Genomic DNA, 20,199 nt, shown 5'->3' with positions numbered 1-20,199 from the left:
AAGATAATGGATTTGTGGGTGCTCTGGTGGCAGCAGCATTCAACACGAATGTGAACAGTTAGCACTGTTCTATCCCAGGCCACATGCAGGCAGGACTCTGGGTCCCTGAGCAAAGGCTCCACCCCCAGGAATGACCAACTCTACAGTCCACACTATAAAGAGCTAGGAAGAGGTACAACGGTCTCCAGGATGGCTCAACAAGAACGATGGTATCGAGGTCCAAAGAACTATCTTGAATGTTAAGTTGGAGGTACTAAGGTGGCAAGGAATTGAGGGGAAACTTGGGCAAACAGCCAAATCTATACTGGTTGCTATTTATGCAGAAAGAGGAAGCCGAGAGAACACAGGACTTCAGAGCCAGAGAGCGGGTATGCAGCACGGGCTTTGTGGTTTTGTGATGGGCTGATTGCAGACAGATCACTTACCAGTTTTTTTCTTTTAACTTATTACACACGAGTGGAGAGGCCAGTATCATGTATCCCCATATCTACCTACCGCTTAGCCTCAACAATTAGCACCTCATAGTCAAACTGGGTTCGTCTGTCCCCAGCCTCCTCTCCTGGATTATTGGCACATTGGTTATCTGTTACTGTGTTAACAAATTACTCCGAAATTGAGTGGCTTCAAACAACATGCAGTCATTCTCCCTCCTTCTGTAGGTCAGGAATTTGGAAGCAGCCGGGTGGTTGTGGCTCAGGGCCTCTCGTGATCTGCAGTCAGGAAGCAGGCGCTGCAGTCATCTGAGCGACCGACTGAGGCTAAGAGCTGGGGATGACAGATCATGGCGCACAGGCCGTATCTGGCCCACTGCCTGTGTTTATAAATAAACTTCTGTTGGGATACAGTCTATTCCTTTCATTCACGTATTACCCGTGGCTGCCTTTGCACTACAACAGCAGAACTGAGTAGTTTTGATAGAGACTGTATGGCCTATACATCTTAAATATTTACTACCTGATTCTTTACAGAAAATGTTTGCCCACCCTTGGACTAGAGAATCTGTTTCCAAGATGGTTCACTCACTTGGTTGTTCCCAGTCATCTGAGGCTCTCCCCTGGCTGCTTGGGTATTGGTTCACAACCTTGGGGGTTCTTCAGGTGAAATCTGAAACTGGCCCCCATACATAAAGGGCAAGGAGAGCCTGAAAAAAGAGGCAGACCTGGAGTGGTCTCCAGGTAGGCAGCAGGGCAATTACATGCGAGGTTTGTCTTGGGTGACCACAAGACGAGTAGATCTCCGTACGTGCCCACCAGAATCTTAAAATTTATATAGAGATCTTAGGGGGATTCGGTCATATATACAGTCCAGATGGTCTCAACAACTATTCTCTCAAGGCTGTGTCTCCAAAATGGCTCCTGGGGTTGGAGTAGTGGTTAGAACGGACATTCCAAGGACAGGGGAGGAGCCTCTGACTGCCCAGGGTCCAGGTCTTGGGTCAACCAGCCACCACATCCTCTTGACCTCCTCCAACATTGAGTGTCCTCACAACATGGCAGCTAGTTTCCTAAGAGCAAATGATCCAAGAGGAAGAAGAAGACAGAAGCTATATGTAGACATACATATATATAGCTTCTGTCTTCTTCTAGGTCATTACAAATTACATATGTATATATATACATACATACATATATATATATATATATACACACACACACACACACACACATACACATATATATAAGCTATATATATGTGTGTGTATGTATATATATATATATGCTATATATATATATATATATATATATATATATTAAGCTAGGTCATTAAAAATTTATAACTATATATAAATAAATTTGTAATGACCTAGCTTCAGAAGAGACTTAACACTATTCTGTAGTATCCTATTGGGATGGGACTTCAAATGGGTGTACATAGTAGAGAGGCAGGGAACATTGGGGCCCATCTTGCAAGCTAACAACCACAGTTAATGACCCTTTCCTTAATCTGTAAAATCAGGGTTTGGGACAGGATTGAGAATTTTTCCTCTAACATTGGACAATTACATGATATAGGGAATTTCTGATAATTCATATTTTTGTGTTTTGGTCACAGAATGCACTTAATACTTGCTGAATTTTAATATCTGTATTTTAATTATGACTCATGTATGAATTCAGTGTAATTTACTATTCATGTTCTTAGAGCCATTATTAATGTAGAATGATTATTTTCCTTTAATTAGGTAGTATTTCAAAAAGTTCCTAAACCAAACATTTCTTGTTCTCTGTATTCTATTCTTAGGACACAGGGGCAAATCTGTGTTGTTCTTAAGGATTTACTTTAATGTCTAAATTTTCTAGTCTATCAATCACTGAATTTTCAGCCCAATCTCTTAGGTTTACATTCACTGCATGATATAATATTCAATCATATCCCTGAGGTTCTGTGGCAATAGAAATCAACGGAAAATAATACCATTTATTATATTAAATATTTTCTACTTTAGCAATTTACTAGTAATTAAAAACAAAAGTTAAAAAGTCTATGGTTTCCTGACATAGTAAATACTCAATAATGGTTTCCTGAATCCCAAATATAACATGCAGAAGATAATTTCAAAGTCAAAAGACTAGAATTTAGTAACAGAAAAAGGCACAAGGGGCTGGGGCTTTGACCCTAATGATGTTCATTTAATTACGGACTCACCTACTCAGCAAGTACAAAATCTGTGTCTGGTGTAATCCTGTCCCTAAGAAGCTTCTCGTCTGGTGGTCACGGACAAATATCTTTGATCTTAGTGAGCCGACAATATAGTCTTTAATATCCTAGAATATTTGGTTAAAAAATAAGTAAATAGACGCATTCGTAACAGCCCGGGCATTTTCCTAGAAAAGGAAGGCCTGCTTTCACACATGCTGGGCCTCAAGGCAACATCATTATTATTCTAATACAGAATCTGAGGTTGGAACTCTTAGAACTTTTACTATCTTGCCAGAATATACATTTTTCTCTTTTATTTTTATTTATTTTTTTTTAATTTTTTTTCAACGTTTTTTATTTATTTTTGGGACAGAGAGAGACAGAGCATGAGCGGGGGAGGGGCAGAGAGAGAGGGAGACACAGAATCGGAAACAGGCTCCAGGCTCTGAGCCATCAGCCCAGAGCCCGACGCGGGGCTCGAACTCCCGGACCGCGAGATCGTGACCTGGCTGAAGTCGGACGCTTAACTGACTGCGCCACCCAGGCGCCCCAACATTTTTCTCTTTTAAAACATATAGTTTTTATGGGTGAAAGAGGTGAAAGGGATTGAGAGCACACTTGTCATGATGGGCACTGAGTAACACAGAGAACTGTCGAATCACTGCACTGTGCACCTGAAACTAACACTGTATACGATTATACCAGAAATAAAAAATATACACGTGGTTGTAAGCATTCTGAAATCTCTAAAGTAATGTGCTGTAAGGTGAACTTTTTTCTTTACAAATGCAGACACATTCTGATGACAAACGTGAGCCAGGGTCAAAGCACAGGGTGTCACCTGGGCAGCACGGTGAACTCGAGGCCGTTCCACGTGGAACAGAACTGTCCTCTCAGGCGTCCTCTGCCCACGGTGCTTCCAGTTTACCTACATGTTGGCTAGGAAAATGCTACATTTTATTCTGTTTCCTGGCCTGTTCGGTAATTCCCCAAGTAAAAATAGATCTGGTTCTCATTTGGCTAGATTTCTTACATCTGGGGAAAAAACTAAGAGCTACAATTTAAAATTTTGCTTAGAAAACCAGGGGAATGAGATGAGTAACAAATTCCAACCCTGTTTACTAGAGAAGACAAAAATGATCAGAGGCTTTCTGGAGCTTTAGTGAAGCATCTTATTTCAACGTCTATCGGCTCTGTGTACCTTACAGCACGCTTCTCCAGCGAGAACAGAAAATGCAGGGGAAAAATGTCCACACATCAGTGGTAAGAAGAGGGTTGCTCTAGAGTCTAGATACTTCTTGCAAAGTAAAAACGACTTTAGAATTCTGTCTGGCTTGATTTGGGTTTATTTTACCATCTTTCGGGAGCCACCTTGTCGCTGGTATCAAGCACGGTCTTTTTGGGGGAAAAAGCACAGAACTTGGGCTTCATTAGGGCTCGGTATGGGGACCTGAGGAAGTGCTCGGACCCGATTCCTCGGAGTGCACTCTCTACCTAGTGATCCCAGAAAGGCATATGACCCAGCTGTTTCCATTTTCGCCAGAGGACCTATTTTAAGGCTCCTCTTTTCTCGTCCAAGGACGTCACTCGTCATTTACTTAATATATTAGCTTCTCAACTACGTGGGAGTCAACAAACACAGTTTGAGGGGGCCGAGATATGTTCAGAGTCTACTGGGCGTCAGGCCCTGTGCCGGAGGAGGGAATGCAGGGGTGAAGAGCCACCTGGCCGGGTGCTGCGGGGGGGGGAAGGCACAGAGGTGGGTACCGGGACCCCCCCGTGCCACGTGCAGTGGGGCGCTCCCCCGTGAAGCCGAGGGCGGAGGGAGGTGCGCGGTGGCCGGCTGCCAGGAAGCAGGGCGCTTGGGGACTGTCAACAGTGCACCTGCTAGTCCCTCCACTACGGCTGCTGCCCAGCTGCGTGCGGGCCGTGAAAACGGGAGTCGCGACGCGTCACCTAAACCAGTTTCACGGCACCAGTTTCCCAGAATTCCTTCCCGGATGGCCCGGCAACACAGGGCCCCCGAGCTCGAGGGGGTCCCTGCCCTGCTTCGCCACCCTCGTCTCTCCCGACCCCCTCCCCCCTCCCCCCCCAACACACACACACACACACACACACACACACACACACACACACACGCTGTGTCTCACCGGAGCCTCGCTCTGACCACGCGCGGTGGGCACCACCTCCCAGGGCCTTGCTGTGTTGGGGAGATGACAACACAGGAGGAGGGGAGAGGTCAGCTCGGAGGGGCCACCCCAGGTCTCGAGGCCCCGTAGCCTGCGAGGCCGGCACCCGGCGTGGGGCCCTGGGAGATGGGCCGTCTGTCCTTGAGGACTGAGGCCGCGTCCGGCACCGACGGCCAGTGCCTTTCTCGGAAGCCGGTTCTTTCTCCGGGCTCCTTTCCTCCTGACCTGCACGCCGGGACACCAGCCTGTGACTACACATTCAACAGTCCGACGAAACTCTCCCTTAAAAGCCGGGTTTACCTACCCCAACTGGAGAGCACAGAGGCAGGGCAAGGAAGTTCAGAGATGACTGCTAAGTGCCGGAAAGGGTTTAAATATACTTCCCTCTAGGAAACAGAGACGGGACTTGAGGCCGCTGGCCCAGGCAAGGGTCCCACACCTGATTCGAGGTCCTCGAGGGCCATACTTAGCATCGTGGGCTCCTCTTAGAAGTCTTTATCTTGTTCTGACTGATTTCGGAGGCTGTCACCTTTCTGAAAAGCTACGTCTGGACCCAGTGCCCTGGCTTCTGTGGCTGCTCGGCCCTGGGACGCCTGGCTGCCCGGAGGCCGGTTGAAGTGGGAGCTGTTCTGAGGACGCGGGGTCCTCGTGCTCTAGGACGCTGAGTGGCTCCTTCCTATTTTTAACTAAATCTCAAAATTACCGAGAACTGAGCACGTCAATTTGAAAAGAAACAAAAGGGCGTCGCGAGGATGATATTTACTTTCTGGAATTCTTGCAAAGGTCTTACCGACTGGAACCTGACTCTCTGAGAATTCTGTCTGCAGAGCAAACCATTTTATTTTCTCCAGTTTGCCTCTCACCTTCACGTACATCTGACCCGCCTGTGTACTTAGAAATGCCACAGTTTCCTATCTGACCTCCACGAAGGACCTGCCCTCAGTACCTCTCCTTTCCCCTGTCCCCTCCCACCACGGCTAAGAGGAACAGCTACCATGCACAGAGCACTTCTCCAAATGGCTTCAGGGCTCCTGCAGTAGAACAGTGCTGGGCAAAATGGCAGATTTCTGGGCCTTCGCACAGAGCACGCAATCCAGCCCTTCGTTTCATAAAACAAAACACTGAGGTGCAAAGAGGCCATCTGCCTCATTTATGGTGGCAGACCCTGGCCCAGACCTTGCTAGCTCTTGGCACTCCCCTGAACATGCTTGGGATCTATCTTTGCTGGGGATTCCGGATTAGGGGAGGGGGGCGGGCACTAAAGCAACAGGAGGGGTTTTTTACCTGTAGGCGCCTGGGCCCCACCTTAGATCTAGGGAGTCTGACTCTTTAGGTGTGGGGCCCAGGCACATGTGTCTTTATGTAAACTTCTCCATTCAAGACGCACTGCCCAATTTAAGAACGGACTTAAATTTCTCAGTCACGTTTTGTCCGTAGAATGAGAACCTGAATTGAAAAGTAGTGATTCAAATGTAAATTAAACATAAAATACTAATTATTCAAAAATAATCATTTCTGTTGACAATTTTACCATCGGTTTCTGGTCACTTAACAGTGAAAGAGCCCAGGGATGGGCTAGGTAGGCATTAATGAGATTTATTCCAAAATATGTCTTCAATAACTCCAGTTTTGACCTGGGGCCCACTGACTGACCAGAGGACACAGCAGAAGCCCTCTCTGCCTTTGACGTACGGGCAGAGCCCCGTGAGTTAGGCTCTACTTATTCACAAAGCAGATAGTTAAATGTCAGTTGAAAGAAAGAAGACAAATTCTACATCCTAGAAATGTCAATAGTTCAGCGAGTAAACTGAAGACGTGCCAGTTCATCTGAGTTTCTGAAAAGCATTAAACGGGCGACCTTTCCTATCTAGGACCTTCCGGGCTTCTCGGGACCTCTGCGCAGTGAGGCTCAACAGGCAACGTAACACAAATGTCTGTCTCAACGGACAGAAGCGTGAACCTGTGTGGCCCGTGCTGCAGTGGTGACCACACCACGAAGCCCGGGCCGGCACGAGGGGGGACAGGAGGGGGCAGCTGCCACAGGCTCCGCCGTCCAGCCTCCGTCCCAGGTCAGATTTTCAGATCGTGATTTCAACACAGTACAGTGGAGAGAGGAACGCTTCTCCACTTGGTGGTCTCACTTGGTCTGTGGTTCCAGGCCATAAGGAACCCCGAGCACAGCACTCACCACCCGTCCACTCGATGGACCGGAGACATCTGAGCCGCACACACGTGAATTTAAGATCATCTCTAGTGCGAGCTGGCTAGGAATGTCCTGTTTTAAGGCATTTGAGAGATATGCGGAGTCAAAACCTGTAGGACATTTCTGTCCCTCCAGAACCTTAATAGCAAAATCAGCACCAAAATCACATTTTCTTAGAAGGTGATATGAATCACAGAATCACATCTATGGCTTAAGAAAAAAGCCCAAAGGGACTTCAAATCTTTTAGGCTGTTTTCTTCTTTTAAAATAACATGCGACAGGGAGGGGCGCCTGACTGCTTCAGTCAGTACAGCATGGAACTCCTGATCTCAGGGCCATGAGAGCAAGCAAGACACTGGGCACAGAGCTCCCTTTAAACAAACAAACAGGGGCGCCTGGGTGGCTCAGTCGGTTAAGCGTCCGACTTCAGCAAGGTCACGATCTCGCGGTCCGTGAGTTCGAGCCCCGCGTCGGGCTCTGGGCTGATGGCTCGGAGCCTGGAGCCTGTTTCCGATTCTGTGTCTCCCTCTCTCTCTGCCCCTCCCCCGTTCATGCTCTGTCTCTCTCTGTCCCAAAAATAAATAAAAAAACGTTGAAAAAAAAATTAAAAAAAAAAAAAATGTCAGGGGCGCCTGGGTGGCGCAGTCGGTTAAGCGTCCGACTTCAGCCAGGTCATGATCTCGCGGTCCGTGAGTTCGAGCCCCGCATCGGGCTCCGGGCTGATGGCTCAGAGCCTGGAGCCTGTTTCCGATTCTGTGTCTCCCTCTCTCTCTGCCCCTCCCCCATTCATGCTCTGTCTCTGTCTCAAAAAATAAACAAACATTAAAAAAAATAAACAAACAAATAAGTAAGATACGAGACAGAATTTTGGTTAGTGCTTCATCTTTCGATGACGACGAGTGTAAATAAATTTTGCCTTTGAATTGGGGCTTTGTTTCGCTGTCAGGTAGGGTGTGATGGGAAGCCAGGGGAAGCCAGGAGCTGACGTGACCTGACAGATCACTGTCCACAGCAAACACTCACACCTCTGAGCCCCCCAGAGCGAGTACAGCCGCCCTGCAGTGGGACTTCTAGGTAAACGCATTTAGTAATACGAGACACGTTAATACCCAACATCATTACAGAGCCTTTGCTTTTCCGACAAATGCATGGCAATGTGCCATCCTGATCAAGAGGAAAGCCTCACCCGCATGAAGCAGGATCTCACCTTGACAAGGAATTCAGGGGTGTACAGGTGGCCAGGGGGTTGTTTGCCCCAACGTATGGAACCTCGCTAGAAAGGCAGTCGCTGCAGAAACCTGGTTTACCAAAGCTCTTCCTAAGACAGTGCTATACAATTAAAATACGTTTTTGCTTACATACCCCTGAAAATGTTTGGGTGCTATGTGCCCTCCCATACTATTTTATGTTGACATCTAAAATCTTCACCATGGGGGCCCTTGGGTTGGTTAGTGTCCGACTCTTGGTTTCAGCTCAGGTCATGATCTCGTGGTTCATGAGTTCAACGCCCCCACTGGGCTCTGCACTACCAGTGTGGATCGTGCTTGGGACCTTCTCTCCCTCTTTCTCTCTCTGCCTTCCCCCCTCTACAATGCATGCTCTCTCTCTCTCTCTCTCTCTCTCTCAAAATAAATGAATAAACTTTAAAATAAAATATTTAAAAACCTTCACCATAAATTAGGTAGTTATGAAAATGTATCTTCCAGCTTACTGTAGATATTGCATATTACCATAGTGTAAATATTAAAAATAAACTATTAGCTCACTCTTTTAAAGATGTCCAGGAAATACCACAGGGATGCGATATCCACCATCACCTATTTAAGAAGTAGATGGATACCCTCTCATTAATAGTAACAATTTTATGTTTTTTCTTTTTTCTCCTCTTTGAAATCATATTTTCTTGCCTTTTCTCCCAAAGGATTTTATACTAATAATTTTTTTTCAGCCTGAAAGTGTCAATCATGGTCATACTTTAATAATATGCTAATAAATGGAAATTTAAAAGTTTAAAAAAGTTCCCGTGACTATAAATCTCACTTTAAGTGTTTAAAATTTTCTTGCGGACCACTGGTCATCACAAGTATTCCTGGTGCATAAGTGGTAAAAATCGCATAAATAGAATGCACATATTCATAAGCAATTGTTGGACATAAGTTCCTGGATACATTTTGGAAATGCACCTTTTAAGGAGATGGATTTGGCTTTGGCAGGCGGGAGAGTGGGTGCCTTTACAGAATGCAGTTTAGCCCCCAACACCTCCATTTGGTAAGGTTCTCTCTCGGGGGGGAGGCTTTCACCGTGGGGACAAGGCACAGGGAGGACAACTGTTTGAAGAGAGGCGGTGTGGCCCAGGACAGCCCAGGAGGAACCACAGGGCACCCGGGCCTCCTACAACCACATTTGAGGAAAGAGGTGAGTGTAAGATTGGGGATCTGAACAACGAGGCCGTTATAACTGTCTGTGCCCATATGCTTGTCACAAGTCTAAGGAACCTGGCTGTGGCGGGGGGGGGGGGGGGGACTGTGCTCTGCCCCCACCAGGTTGCTGACTTTTCTGCCCCTCAACCCTAGAGTTTCGGCCTCTCCTTTATTTTTTTTTAATTTTTATTAAACAAAAAATTTTTTTTTACTCTTTATTTTTGAGAGAGAGACAGACAGAGTGCAAGTAGGGGAGGGCAGAGAGAGAGGGAGACACAGAATCCAAAGCAGGCTCCAGGCTCTGAGCTGTCGGCACAGGGCCTGACGTGGGGCTTGAACTCACAAACCGCAAGATCGTGACCTGAGCTGAAGTCGGACGTTCAACCGACTGAGCCACCTAGGTGCCCCTCAGCCTCTCCTCTAAATGGGAGCTGAGCAAGTCCTCTGAAGTAGAGTGGGGTGCCAAATTCAGGGGGCCTGCCCTCAGCCTTGGTCTTGCCCTGACGTCATTTCAGGTCCACTGAGGACTTTACAGACAAATCCCCCTGCGCTTCAACGTCACCTCTGGGTTTCCACACTTGACGCATGCCTTCAAACTTCAGGTGCAAAACATATGTTATGTGAAAATAAATTTTACTCCAAAAATTTCACCCGGCGTTTACATTTTTTTTTTTCCAAGAAGAAAACCAACAACACATAGGAATGTCTGTAAAAAGAACAAGGAAGGAGGAGGAAGAATGCGTGAAGGATGCTCTCAGGTGAGTCTGAAAATGGCATTAGGGAACTTAAGTAATTGTTCAAACCTCCAACATGAGGGAGGGTTCATTCCTTATTTACTTACATTAGTGTTTCAAGTGCAGAAAAGCATACAGGTAACAAATGGCAAATAATCCCCCTCCCGAAGAATTCCTGTTGACCTTAAAAAAGTAATACACGTGCGTGGCCAGAAAATTCAAACCGTATGTAAAAGAGAACTGTTGATCCTTCCTCAAAGGTAACTACTGTTCAGCGTTTCGCAGGCGCCCTTCTCCCCAAAAACATATCTGCATTTGTCCATTTTTCTTCCCTTCCTTCTCTTCTTCAAAAGTGAACTCAAATTTGTTCGACCCTGCTTTCTCCACTTAATAAAACAGCAAAGACGCACTCATACACGCACACGTGTGCACAGCCTCCAGCACAAAGAGATCTTTTTAAAAAGCAGGCTCACAGAACTTTTTCATACGGAACCATTATCAGACAACAATTATTTTCATCTGTCTCCTACTGAGTTTAGCTGTCTCAGGGTTCTTGCTTGGTCCACTTTGCGGTCAGAACTGTTACCCTAGCGAGAGTCATTCTGCTTGGAGGGTAATCTAAATTTTGATTCAACTGCATTCTAGAAAGGTTAAGCCAATTCACACTTCTATCAAGTACATAAAAATGTCCCTTTCCCCATACCAGACGAGAACAGATCAACCAACATTTGGCAACAGAACGTGTAAAATGCGGTATTTCACTGCTGTGTGACCTTATGTTTCTTTAACTGTGAGTGAGGCTGAATGCCTCTTCTTATGTTAACTTTGATTACTGGACTGTCCTTTTAAATGGGTTTATCAAAATTCTTTAAAAAAATTTTTTTAACGTTTATTCATCTTTGAGAGACAGAGTGAGACAGAGCACGAGCGGGGAAGGGGCAGAGAGAGAGGGAGACACAGAATCCGAAGCAGGATCTGAGCCATCAGCACAGAGCCCGACGCGGGGCTCGAACTCACGAACCGCGAGATCAGCGACTGAGCCACCCAGGGGCCCCTCAAAATTCTTTTTAAATTAAAGATATTAACCGTTTTTCATGCAAGTATCTCCCCAGTTTGTCCAATTTATCTGTTGAGTTTTGTCTCTTTCTCTTTTGTCACAGAGAAGTTTTAAATTGTCATACTTTTTGTATCTGTTAACCATCTAAATTTTGCAGGGTGGTGGTGGTAAGAGGTGTGTGAGGAATGAGGGGAAACAAACTGTAATAACTTCCCCCAAACAATTGTTTGTCATCAGACCATGTAACAACAGTTCCTTTTCCCCACTGCCGCAGAATGTTAATCTTACCATGCGCTGAAGTCCCAGTTTTATTTGGGTCCGTTTACAGACTGTATTCCGCCGATCTGTTTCTTCCCTAATTCAAAATGGACTCAATTGCTATAACTGTTGTATTATTCAGAATACATTTTAATATCTGGCAGGGCTAGAGGCCTCATTTTTCTTCTTGTACTCGGAAATCTCCTTGCTATTCTCAAATGTCTGTTTCTATATACTTCAATTGGCATCAAATTTTTACAAGATTGAATCTTTTGGTCCCAGCAGACTTTTAAAAATACTCTTGATATAGATTATCCATATTGTTTTGATCAACTACTACCTAAAGGTTTTATAGTTTGGCTTCTTCAGCAAATGAGACTTTTTCTTCCTAATATCTTCAAATGGCTGTTCTTTCTTGTGAAAGGAAACAAATAATTTTAGATGACTCTTGTAACCTTACCAAGTTTTCCTATTTGTTTCCAATTACTTACCTCGTGGTTTTTGGATATATAACCCTATAACCTTCAAGTAATGATACACTCGCGTCTTCCAGGTTACTTGACCTCCTATTTCTTCCTCTTGCGTAGCTGCGTTGGCCAGCACCCCCAGATCGACTAGAAGTGTCAGAGGGGGTGACAGGCTTCCCGACACTGCTGTGAGTGCTTCTGGTCCCTCACTGCTGAGCACGACGCCCGGTGTCTACGACTCAAGCACACTGGCTAGGTGAACCTGTCCCCACCCAGGAGACCTCGGGAATCCAGGCTCCTCCCCAGCTGCGTCCAGCTGGTGGACGCGCGCTCCTCCCTCTTCTCTGTACTCTTATCGCAAGTCTTATTCTGGGGACACCCTGCCTCACCGGGGGCACGCTCTGCTCCAGTGTGGGGACTCCCGCCTCGTGCACCATCCTGGAGCCCCTTGCTTCTATCAGAGGGTCAGCTTGGATGGGTCCCCCTTTCAATTTTTCTCCTCCCAGCTCCCCAGACATTAAAAAAAAAAAAAAAAAAAAAGTCCTGTTTAAGGTGGTTTGGTAGCCTAACGGGACTGTGTGGGTCAGAACCCGGGTCCTGGACCTAGAGTCTGTCTTCTCAGATGACACCGCCTTATTGATTTGCTCATTGGTTTAGCGGCTACGTATCGCTGGAGAGAACTGGCTCGGGCACGTAGGAGTCTGTCTTCCTGCTCACACTCTGCTGCAATCGAGAGTCGGAGTGAAGACCTCCAAGCATCGTCTTTGAGGAGAATACGGAGATCACTGGCAGAAGCTGCTACTTCCAGGGCGTTTTCTGATGCTTTCGCCCACACGTTGTCATTCCCCCCTCACTCTCTGCAATATTATGCAAGATTCTATTTACTCGGTTCCCCTCGTTTAATGCTTCTGCAGAAGGCCGACTTAGAAACGGTGGGGGCTGCTCCAGGGCAAGCCTTGGAAATCCCGGCCTTGTTCTTCTGCTGAATGCTAGCTCTATTCTTTAACATCACTTGGATATTTCTGTCTTGCCTAGTTTAGTTCCCTGAGGCTATTTGTTGTTCATATGATTAGGATTTTGGTTTTGTTACACCGTCCTAAACTGTAGTCCTCTGTATTTATTTGAGCTAGTAACTTCAAGAGCTGAAGGAAATGCTGAGAGCGAGTCCTCTAAGTTATGGCCCCTGGCATTTGCTAAAGAAATACATAGACTTTCAGGACAGTTGCCTTTACCTGCTGCTTGAGTGCCTCCAAAGACTCAAATTCCAATCGGGCCAGTTTCATCTGGATGTGCCGTGGTTTATCAGGTATGGCAAATGCAAGTATAAACTTTAAAGCCAGGAGTGCATGCTGAAAACAAGAAAGGGTACATGTTGATATGGCACATCAGACCACACGTGCAATGGAACAAAACAGTAGCTAAGCAATCTGGGATTCTCCTCGTTAACCTTGGGTAATTTCTAATTACTGGCCCGCGATGTATCAGAGATCAACCAGGCCCAAGAGTTATATTTAACCCACTCCCTTGTGGCCCACTCATTAACCAGTGTCTTCCTTTGCTTTATTCTTTTAAAATCAGTTATTCCCTTAAATTGACACCACATGATACTTTCAGTGCTTTAAAGGAAAACGAAATTCATTCTGAAAAGTCTTCCGCAAACGTTTTTCTACCTGTGTCTAATTTCCGAATGTATCTTAGCACACAGCATCGGCAGACTCATTCTACTCTTCGCCCGATAGCGTCCTCCCTGTGCTGTGCTTCCGGCTGAGTTACGTGAAACGCACAGGCATCTCAGACACCCTGAGTCCTCTGCATCCCCAAAGGTGCCCGGTGCAGTTTCCGTCGTGAGATGATAATAAATACTGATGACTGATTGACTGTGATGTAGTGCCTTATGCTGCTGACTCCTTATACCGTAGGGCAGGCAGACAGAATGTCTCCGTTATGACATGGGAAGCTTAGAACCCTTCCACACAATATCCTAAGACGGTTCTCTATACCATAATAATACAGGGTTTGTAATTATGCCTCTTTCTCTGCAGAAGAGAACAAGCCAACAGGATTGCTTCCTTTGGTACGCCTGCCCTTCAAACGCGCAGCCTCGACCTGCTGATACGTCTCCAATTCCAGTACCACCTTGTGATCCAGCATCGACACCCACAGGAGTCTCGACGATCAAAAGAATAAAGCTGCCTCTTTGATGACAGCATGAATTACTGATATTAAAAGCTGTGAAATGATTTTTAAAGGTAAGAAACAATTAAGAGGCGTTTCGGAAATCAGTGAAGGAAGTGGAACAGGCTCTAAGAAGTGTTGCATCGAATTAGTGACCGAAAAAGAAGACAGCGGAAAGACATTAGATGAATTCTCTACTGCGATATTTTCAAAAGGAGGGTGAGAGACGAATACCGTGTGGCTGTCTCCTGGGAGCAGCACGAACCAATGAAGGTAACCGGCACCACGCCGTAACAAGCAGCGGCTCAACCCCGAAAACGGGCGCAGCCTCAGCACCAGCCAGGCGCTCCTGGTACAAACGAGAGACCCGGGGTGGGCCAGGCCAGGCAGCCTTCACTGCAGTGTGACTGCCGTGACCAGAGAAGACACTTGGAAGGTACTGACTAAGCGTCTACAGGGTGAAAACAGGTAGATAACAGCACGGATCAGATGACATCATCTGTTTAATTCTGAACTAATTGGGTTAAATTAACAGGAGCCTGGATATAATCAACAAAGAATAAATAAATAATTCAAAAAGGTATACTGTGTCATTATTTCATTCCACTGGAGTCCTGACATATACTTTTATATAAGACTTAACCTCTTTAGTAGAAACACTAGACAAGAAGTAAACAAGTGAGCAGATGAAAAGAAACCTTCCACGTTTTCCAGACATGGTGGTCCTCAACTGCCAGAGCCCCACCACGAGCCAGCCACTGGCCTCTTTCCAATCCCCTAACAAGTCTGTACCCACTTTCTCTTCTGTGGAGTCTCAGAGGGAAGTGGTGAGAAAAGGACCCTGCCAAGGTCTCCCCTCGGATGCAAGGTGCCTGGAAGATGTGTCAGCTCAACCGGGACTGGTTACCAGGCCACCGAGCAAGGCTGCCACAGACCTCGGTGCTCACAGCGGCCGTATGAACTGTCCATAACCCTCACGAGTTACAATTATTGGTATTTATTAGACAACATTAGTTAAAATAGGAAGTCATTTTAACACGGTTAAAACATTTACGTAGCAATGAGCTTTTATGAGCTCTGTAGCTCCTTTTCCTAAAATTACTTTATAATAAATGTTTCTAAAGGCTCTTATGCAGAGAACTCAGTTTCTTCTGAACTATATTTGCAAAACAGGTTCCTCGTAGACCTGCTTGTTCGAAGCTTCTGCCTTCCTGCAGAACACCGCCAGGGTCATGCTCCTTGGAGAGCTGCACGCAAACCGCGCAGCTGAACCCCCTTTAGCCGGGTACCAGCACCTTGAAAGCCAGAAGAGAAGGCACTGTGCCCATCCTCTCACGTTTATTAGTGACCAGGGTGCTCGACGCGGGTCTAGGAGACGATGTCCTGGTGCACAGGCTGGAGGAGAAGACGAGTCATCCTGGGCCATCCTGATGTCACGTGCAGGGGCTACACACACTTGCAGTTGCCCCAGTTTCTAGCAGTTCGGAGAGGGCTTCCCGAAGGAAGTATGTTGGAGCAGAGACACGCAGGAGGAGGGGCTGGCTGGGAAAGGGGGAGGAGCTAACCCAGAGAGGGAACAAGGGCACTCAGGGACGGTGGGGCTGGGGGACAGGGGAAAACCGGGGCACCGGGAGCTGAGTGAGGGGTGAGGAGGCATCGAGGCACCAACCACTCACGGCACGGAGAGCGGACAAGTGCAGAGGCCACAGAGAGGCGGGCAGGTCGGCAGGGTGAGCTGGTGTGTGTGACAGCAACGGGCTGGGGCCTCCAGGAACGAGCAGAGGGCTTACCAGGGGAGGACCGGACAGGCTTCCGCGGCCTTACGCGCGCAGGATGAGGGGCAGGCCGGAGGGAGCTACGGGGAGCAGAGGTCCACGTGGGCTTTTAGGTGTCCACAGGACATCTGAGCAGAGAGGCTCAGCAGGCAGTGGGGTAGAGGGCTCTCACGTTCCCGACGGGGCTGGAGGCAAACAGTGGGAGTGGCTGGGGTACGTGCATAAACGGCACAGAGTCACGGGAACGGGGTGGGGGGGGGATCTGCAGGGACACACGGCGAGGGAGATGAGACGAGGCAAGAAGACGGCACAGGCTGGACCTGAAGGAACGAGACGTGTGTGATGAGCAAAAGAGGGAGGCCTGGCAACTGGCTTGAGAAGCAGCAGGTGGGGGCAGGCTGAAATCCAGCAGGTTCTGGAGTTACAGAAGCGAAGGGGAGAGAAGGAAGCCAGTCAACGTGGGCACAGGAAGGTCAGCCACATGGAGGCGGGGGGGGGGGGGGGGGGGCCTGTGGCTTTAACACCAGGCGGCCTTTGGCGACTCTGGTGGGAGTGGTTTCAGCTGAGTGAGGGCCACAGAAGCAAGACCAAGGTGGCCTGAGAAGGGCCTGGAAAGCAAGGCTGGAGAGAGGAGGGCCATCCACAGAGTTCAGTTCGGGAAGTCTGGAAGGAGGGAGAGTAAGAGAGAAGGTGGTAGCCGGACGGAGGGAGACCTGGGCTAGCCAGGCGTTTGGGTTTCAAACGTGCAAGTTTAACGCAAAATGCTTTGGCAGAAGGAACCGAGAGAATGGTAAGAGGACCCTTGGCAGAAAAGTCTCAGCACAGACCAGGCTGCCGTGCGAGGCAGGGCTTAGCCACACACGGGAGGTCTGACGCTGTCGGGCTGAGGAGGGAGAGTGGCCTCGTGGGAAAAAAGGCATTGGGGGCACTCATTTTAGAGAAGTATGCTAAAAGAAACTTATTGTTCAGAATATGCAACTCATACTTAAAATGAGGAAGGACAGGTGAGAATCCCACACAGTGTTCTCCTTTTTCTTTTACAGACCTAACCTTAAAGCATCACTAAGTGTCTTTTCCTTAAGAAAGATCGTCCAAGACAGAAAAAAAAAAGTGTCTTAAAGAGCAAGACAAAAACGCCAAGTTTATTAATTAGATCAGAAGAAAATCTATCAACGTCTTGACAATGACGATGGTTTTCTTTGGATGGTTGGCGATGTGGGCAATCTCTTTATCTTTAGTCTCTAACAAACATGCATTATTTTGTTTTCTTTTCCCACATCTTATTTTTTGAGTTTGTACTTTAATTCCACTTCACACAGTGTTCACATTAGTTTCAGTGTACAATTTAGTGATTCAACGCGTCCATACGTCACCTGGTGCTCATCACAAGTGCCCTCCTTAACCCCCCATCACCTATTTCCCCTGTCCCCCACTCCCCTCCCCTCTGGTAACCGTCAGCCTGTTCCCTAGAGTTAAAAGTCTGTTTCTTGGTTTGCCTCTCTCTCTCCACCCCCATGCTTGTTTTGTTTCTTAAATTTCACATATGAGTGAAGTCATATGTGATTTGTCTTTCTCTGAATGACTTATTTCACTTGGCATAATACTCTCTGGCTCCATCCATATCATTGCAAATGGCAACATTTCATTCTTTTTTATGCCTGAATAATATTCCATTGTATATGTAGACCACCTCTTCTTTATGCATTCATCTACTGATGGACACTTGGGGCGCTTCCATATCTCGGCTATTGTCGATAATGCTTCTATAAACATCGGGGTGCATGTCATGTATCACTCGTATAAGGGAAAAAACACTTCTGTGAAAAGAACTCGAGGATCCCTCATGCTGGGAAAGGTCACTGAGAAGACATGACCACTACTGGACCCCCGAGCTAGACCTAGGTGGTGAGGTTGCTCCCTCCCTTCCTTGTCCTTGGAATGTGGGAATGAGGTTTGCCTTTCCCGCTCCCAGAAGTTGGTCCAAGGACATCGCCTTGAGACGGTGATGGGGTGTTGAGAACACCTTGCACAGATTAGTTGACTAAACCCAGTTAAGGTCTCTGTTTATAAGAGTTTATGAAAACTTTTAAGATGTGGCGGGCAGATGCGGGGATCCACTCGTCTTGCTGCCACCCAAGACAAGCCTTGTATGTAAGTTCCCTTTGCTTATTAAACCTGCCACCTTCCAACCAGGAGTGGCCTGCCTCTCTCCTCCGTCTCTCCCTGCCATTGGCAGTCAGGGGCCAGTTTCAGATTATACCCGGGAAGCTCCCGAGAGGGTTGCACAGCAACACTCACTTGAACAAACTACGTATGCTCTGCCAGGCTCCTAACCCCACCTCGTTATAACTGCCCATATGCCCAGTAAACAGGCCAAAACCAGACAACTTGCAGCCCAGAGAGTCTGGCTTTTCATCTGGAGTCTAAGAATAAAAGAAGTTGTGAAAGCGGTCACTTTGCATTCATTCATTCTGCAAATATGTAGTGAGCACTGACACACAGCCAGACTGCTTAGACGGTGGCCTTCCTCTACCTCTTCCTTCCCTCCCCAAATCTCTGTCACACTGACCAAGCCCGCACCCCGCCCTGCTTTGCGACACTCCCAGAAGTCCCACCAATCATGGGTTAGTTGGGTTTAACATCCCCCTGGGAGAGTAAAGAGCATCGCCATTCACAGGTTAACTATCAATTAATTTAATTAGCCTGTGCTCGATGGTCGCCAGCGCTCTCTGGCCTCCACCCACCCCCGATACTCCTCTGAGTGCTTGGAAGTCGGGGGAAACACCACAGCAGCTTCCGCAGTGGGGTACTGGCTTTGAGGAAGAGGAGTAAACAGAAGCAGAAAGGAACCAACACTGTCTCAATGGTCAGGGAAGGATAAACTAGACGGCTAGCCTCCACTGCTTTCTACTTACTGATTTCTTGTGTCCAGGATCCAGAGTTCAAGTTGATGGATTAAGTAAGAAGTAAGCACTTGTGGGCTAGCCTGGAAACCTAAGTAACAGTTATAGCACTATGTTTCAAAAAATCAATTTTTAAAATGTTGTTTATATGTCCTCTACAGCAAATATGTCTCAAGGCTGGGAACTGCTTTATGCTAACTGAACTGAGGGGAAGAAAAAGTACAAAAAACATTTCAGCTATTTCTACTTGTTTTCATAAATGAAAGCAAACCTAAGATAAAATGCAAATCTATTCAGATTTGAAGAAAAACGTATTAAAAAATGAATACTTGGGTTGGCTTTTCATAGCCTGTCTATGAAAAGAGAAGACATTTTCTGGGCCGTAAAACTCACAAAATCTTATCCTAAACACGGTAAAGAAGAAAAGAAACAGTAGGGGGCGGGGTGGGAAGATGGGCAGAATTTTAGAAGTAATAAATACAAAGAAGTTGGCTCCCCATTACAGTATGCTTCAAGTAGTGATTACAGGGTGTCTTAGTTGGGAAAGGAGAAAAGGACAGGACCAGAGAAAATGAGCCTGCAGAGCTAAGTGCTTCCCAGAAGTACAGTAGCGCCTACCCTACCATCAGTGCCACTCACCTCTGGTCACCACAGGGCGTCAAACGCGCGGGAGTCTTGTGCCAGGTGCACAGAGTGAGCAGAACCATTTTATTTTACAAAAACTAGAAACTATGACACGATCGATAGCAGCAGCTGTGTTTGTAGCCACCAACCCTCTCTCTTATGAAACACAAAATGCAAATCAGAGATGAGTTCCTGGAATTCTGAAAAGCCAATTTGATCTCTGCAGTGGAATGTCTGCCATGCTACCTCTTTCCATGCGGGGCCCAGCCACCAAGGAATGAAAGAAACGCCAAAAGAGCATCCTCTGCTGATTACCACATTACGTGCCAGATGCCAATTAATAAGAAATGATTAGTGGATCGGATCCAAGATCCAAAACAATTTATGGAATTAGGCTCTTGAGGAAAAAAACCTCAGGAAAACAGAAATACAACATACCGAAATCTATGGGTGCCAGCAAAAACAGTTCTAAGAGGGAAGGTCATAGCAATACAGGCCTGCCTCAAGAAACAAGAGAAATTCAACTTAACAATTTAACTTTAAACCCTAAAGGAACTAGAAAAAGAAGAATAAATAAAGCTCAAAGTTGGCTCAAGAAAGGAAATAATAAAGATCAGAGTGCAAATAAATGAAATAGAGACTAAAAATAGAAAAGATCAATGAAGCTAAGAGCAGGTTCTTTAAGAAGATAAACAATATTAACACCTCTTTAGCTAGACCCACCGAGAAAAAAAATAAAGTGCTCAAATAAATA

The 20,199-nt window shown here is 46.6% G+C and overlaps 1 protein-coding gene across 4 annotated transcripts in view; it reads right to left on the bottom strand.

The window, feature by feature from the left end:
* The window catches only part of ANO10 (anoctamin 10), a 224,090-nt gene that overhangs the window by 33,922 nt on the left and 169,969 nt on the right, over positions 1-20,199 (bottom strand). For 2 of the 4 annotated variants that reach the window (XM_047098704.1, XM_047098702.1), the window contains exon 12: positions 13,201-13,317. The exons of 1 other annotated variant lie outside the window; for it this stretch is intronic. In XM_047098704.1, coding sequence (XP_046954660.1) covers positions 13,201-13,317 — 117 coding nt within the window. Of the gene's footprint in view, positions 1-13,200; positions 13,318-20,199 lie in introns of those variants that run through there. One more of the 4 variants, XM_047098706.1, reaches the window with a different exon arrangement.

The sequence above is a fragment of the Lynx rufus genome, unplaced genomic scaffold (assembly GCF_022079265.1).
Source record: "Lynx rufus isolate CCGP_SWC_20201006 ecotype Redwood Valley unplaced genomic scaffold, mLynRuf1.p SCAF_5, whole genome shotgun sequence".
NCBI lineage: Eukaryota > Metazoa > Chordata > Mammalia > Carnivora > Felidae > Lynx > Lynx rufus.
The sequence above is the reverse complement of the archived record's forward strand: the minus strand, read 5'-3'. Positions and strand labels throughout refer to the sequence as shown.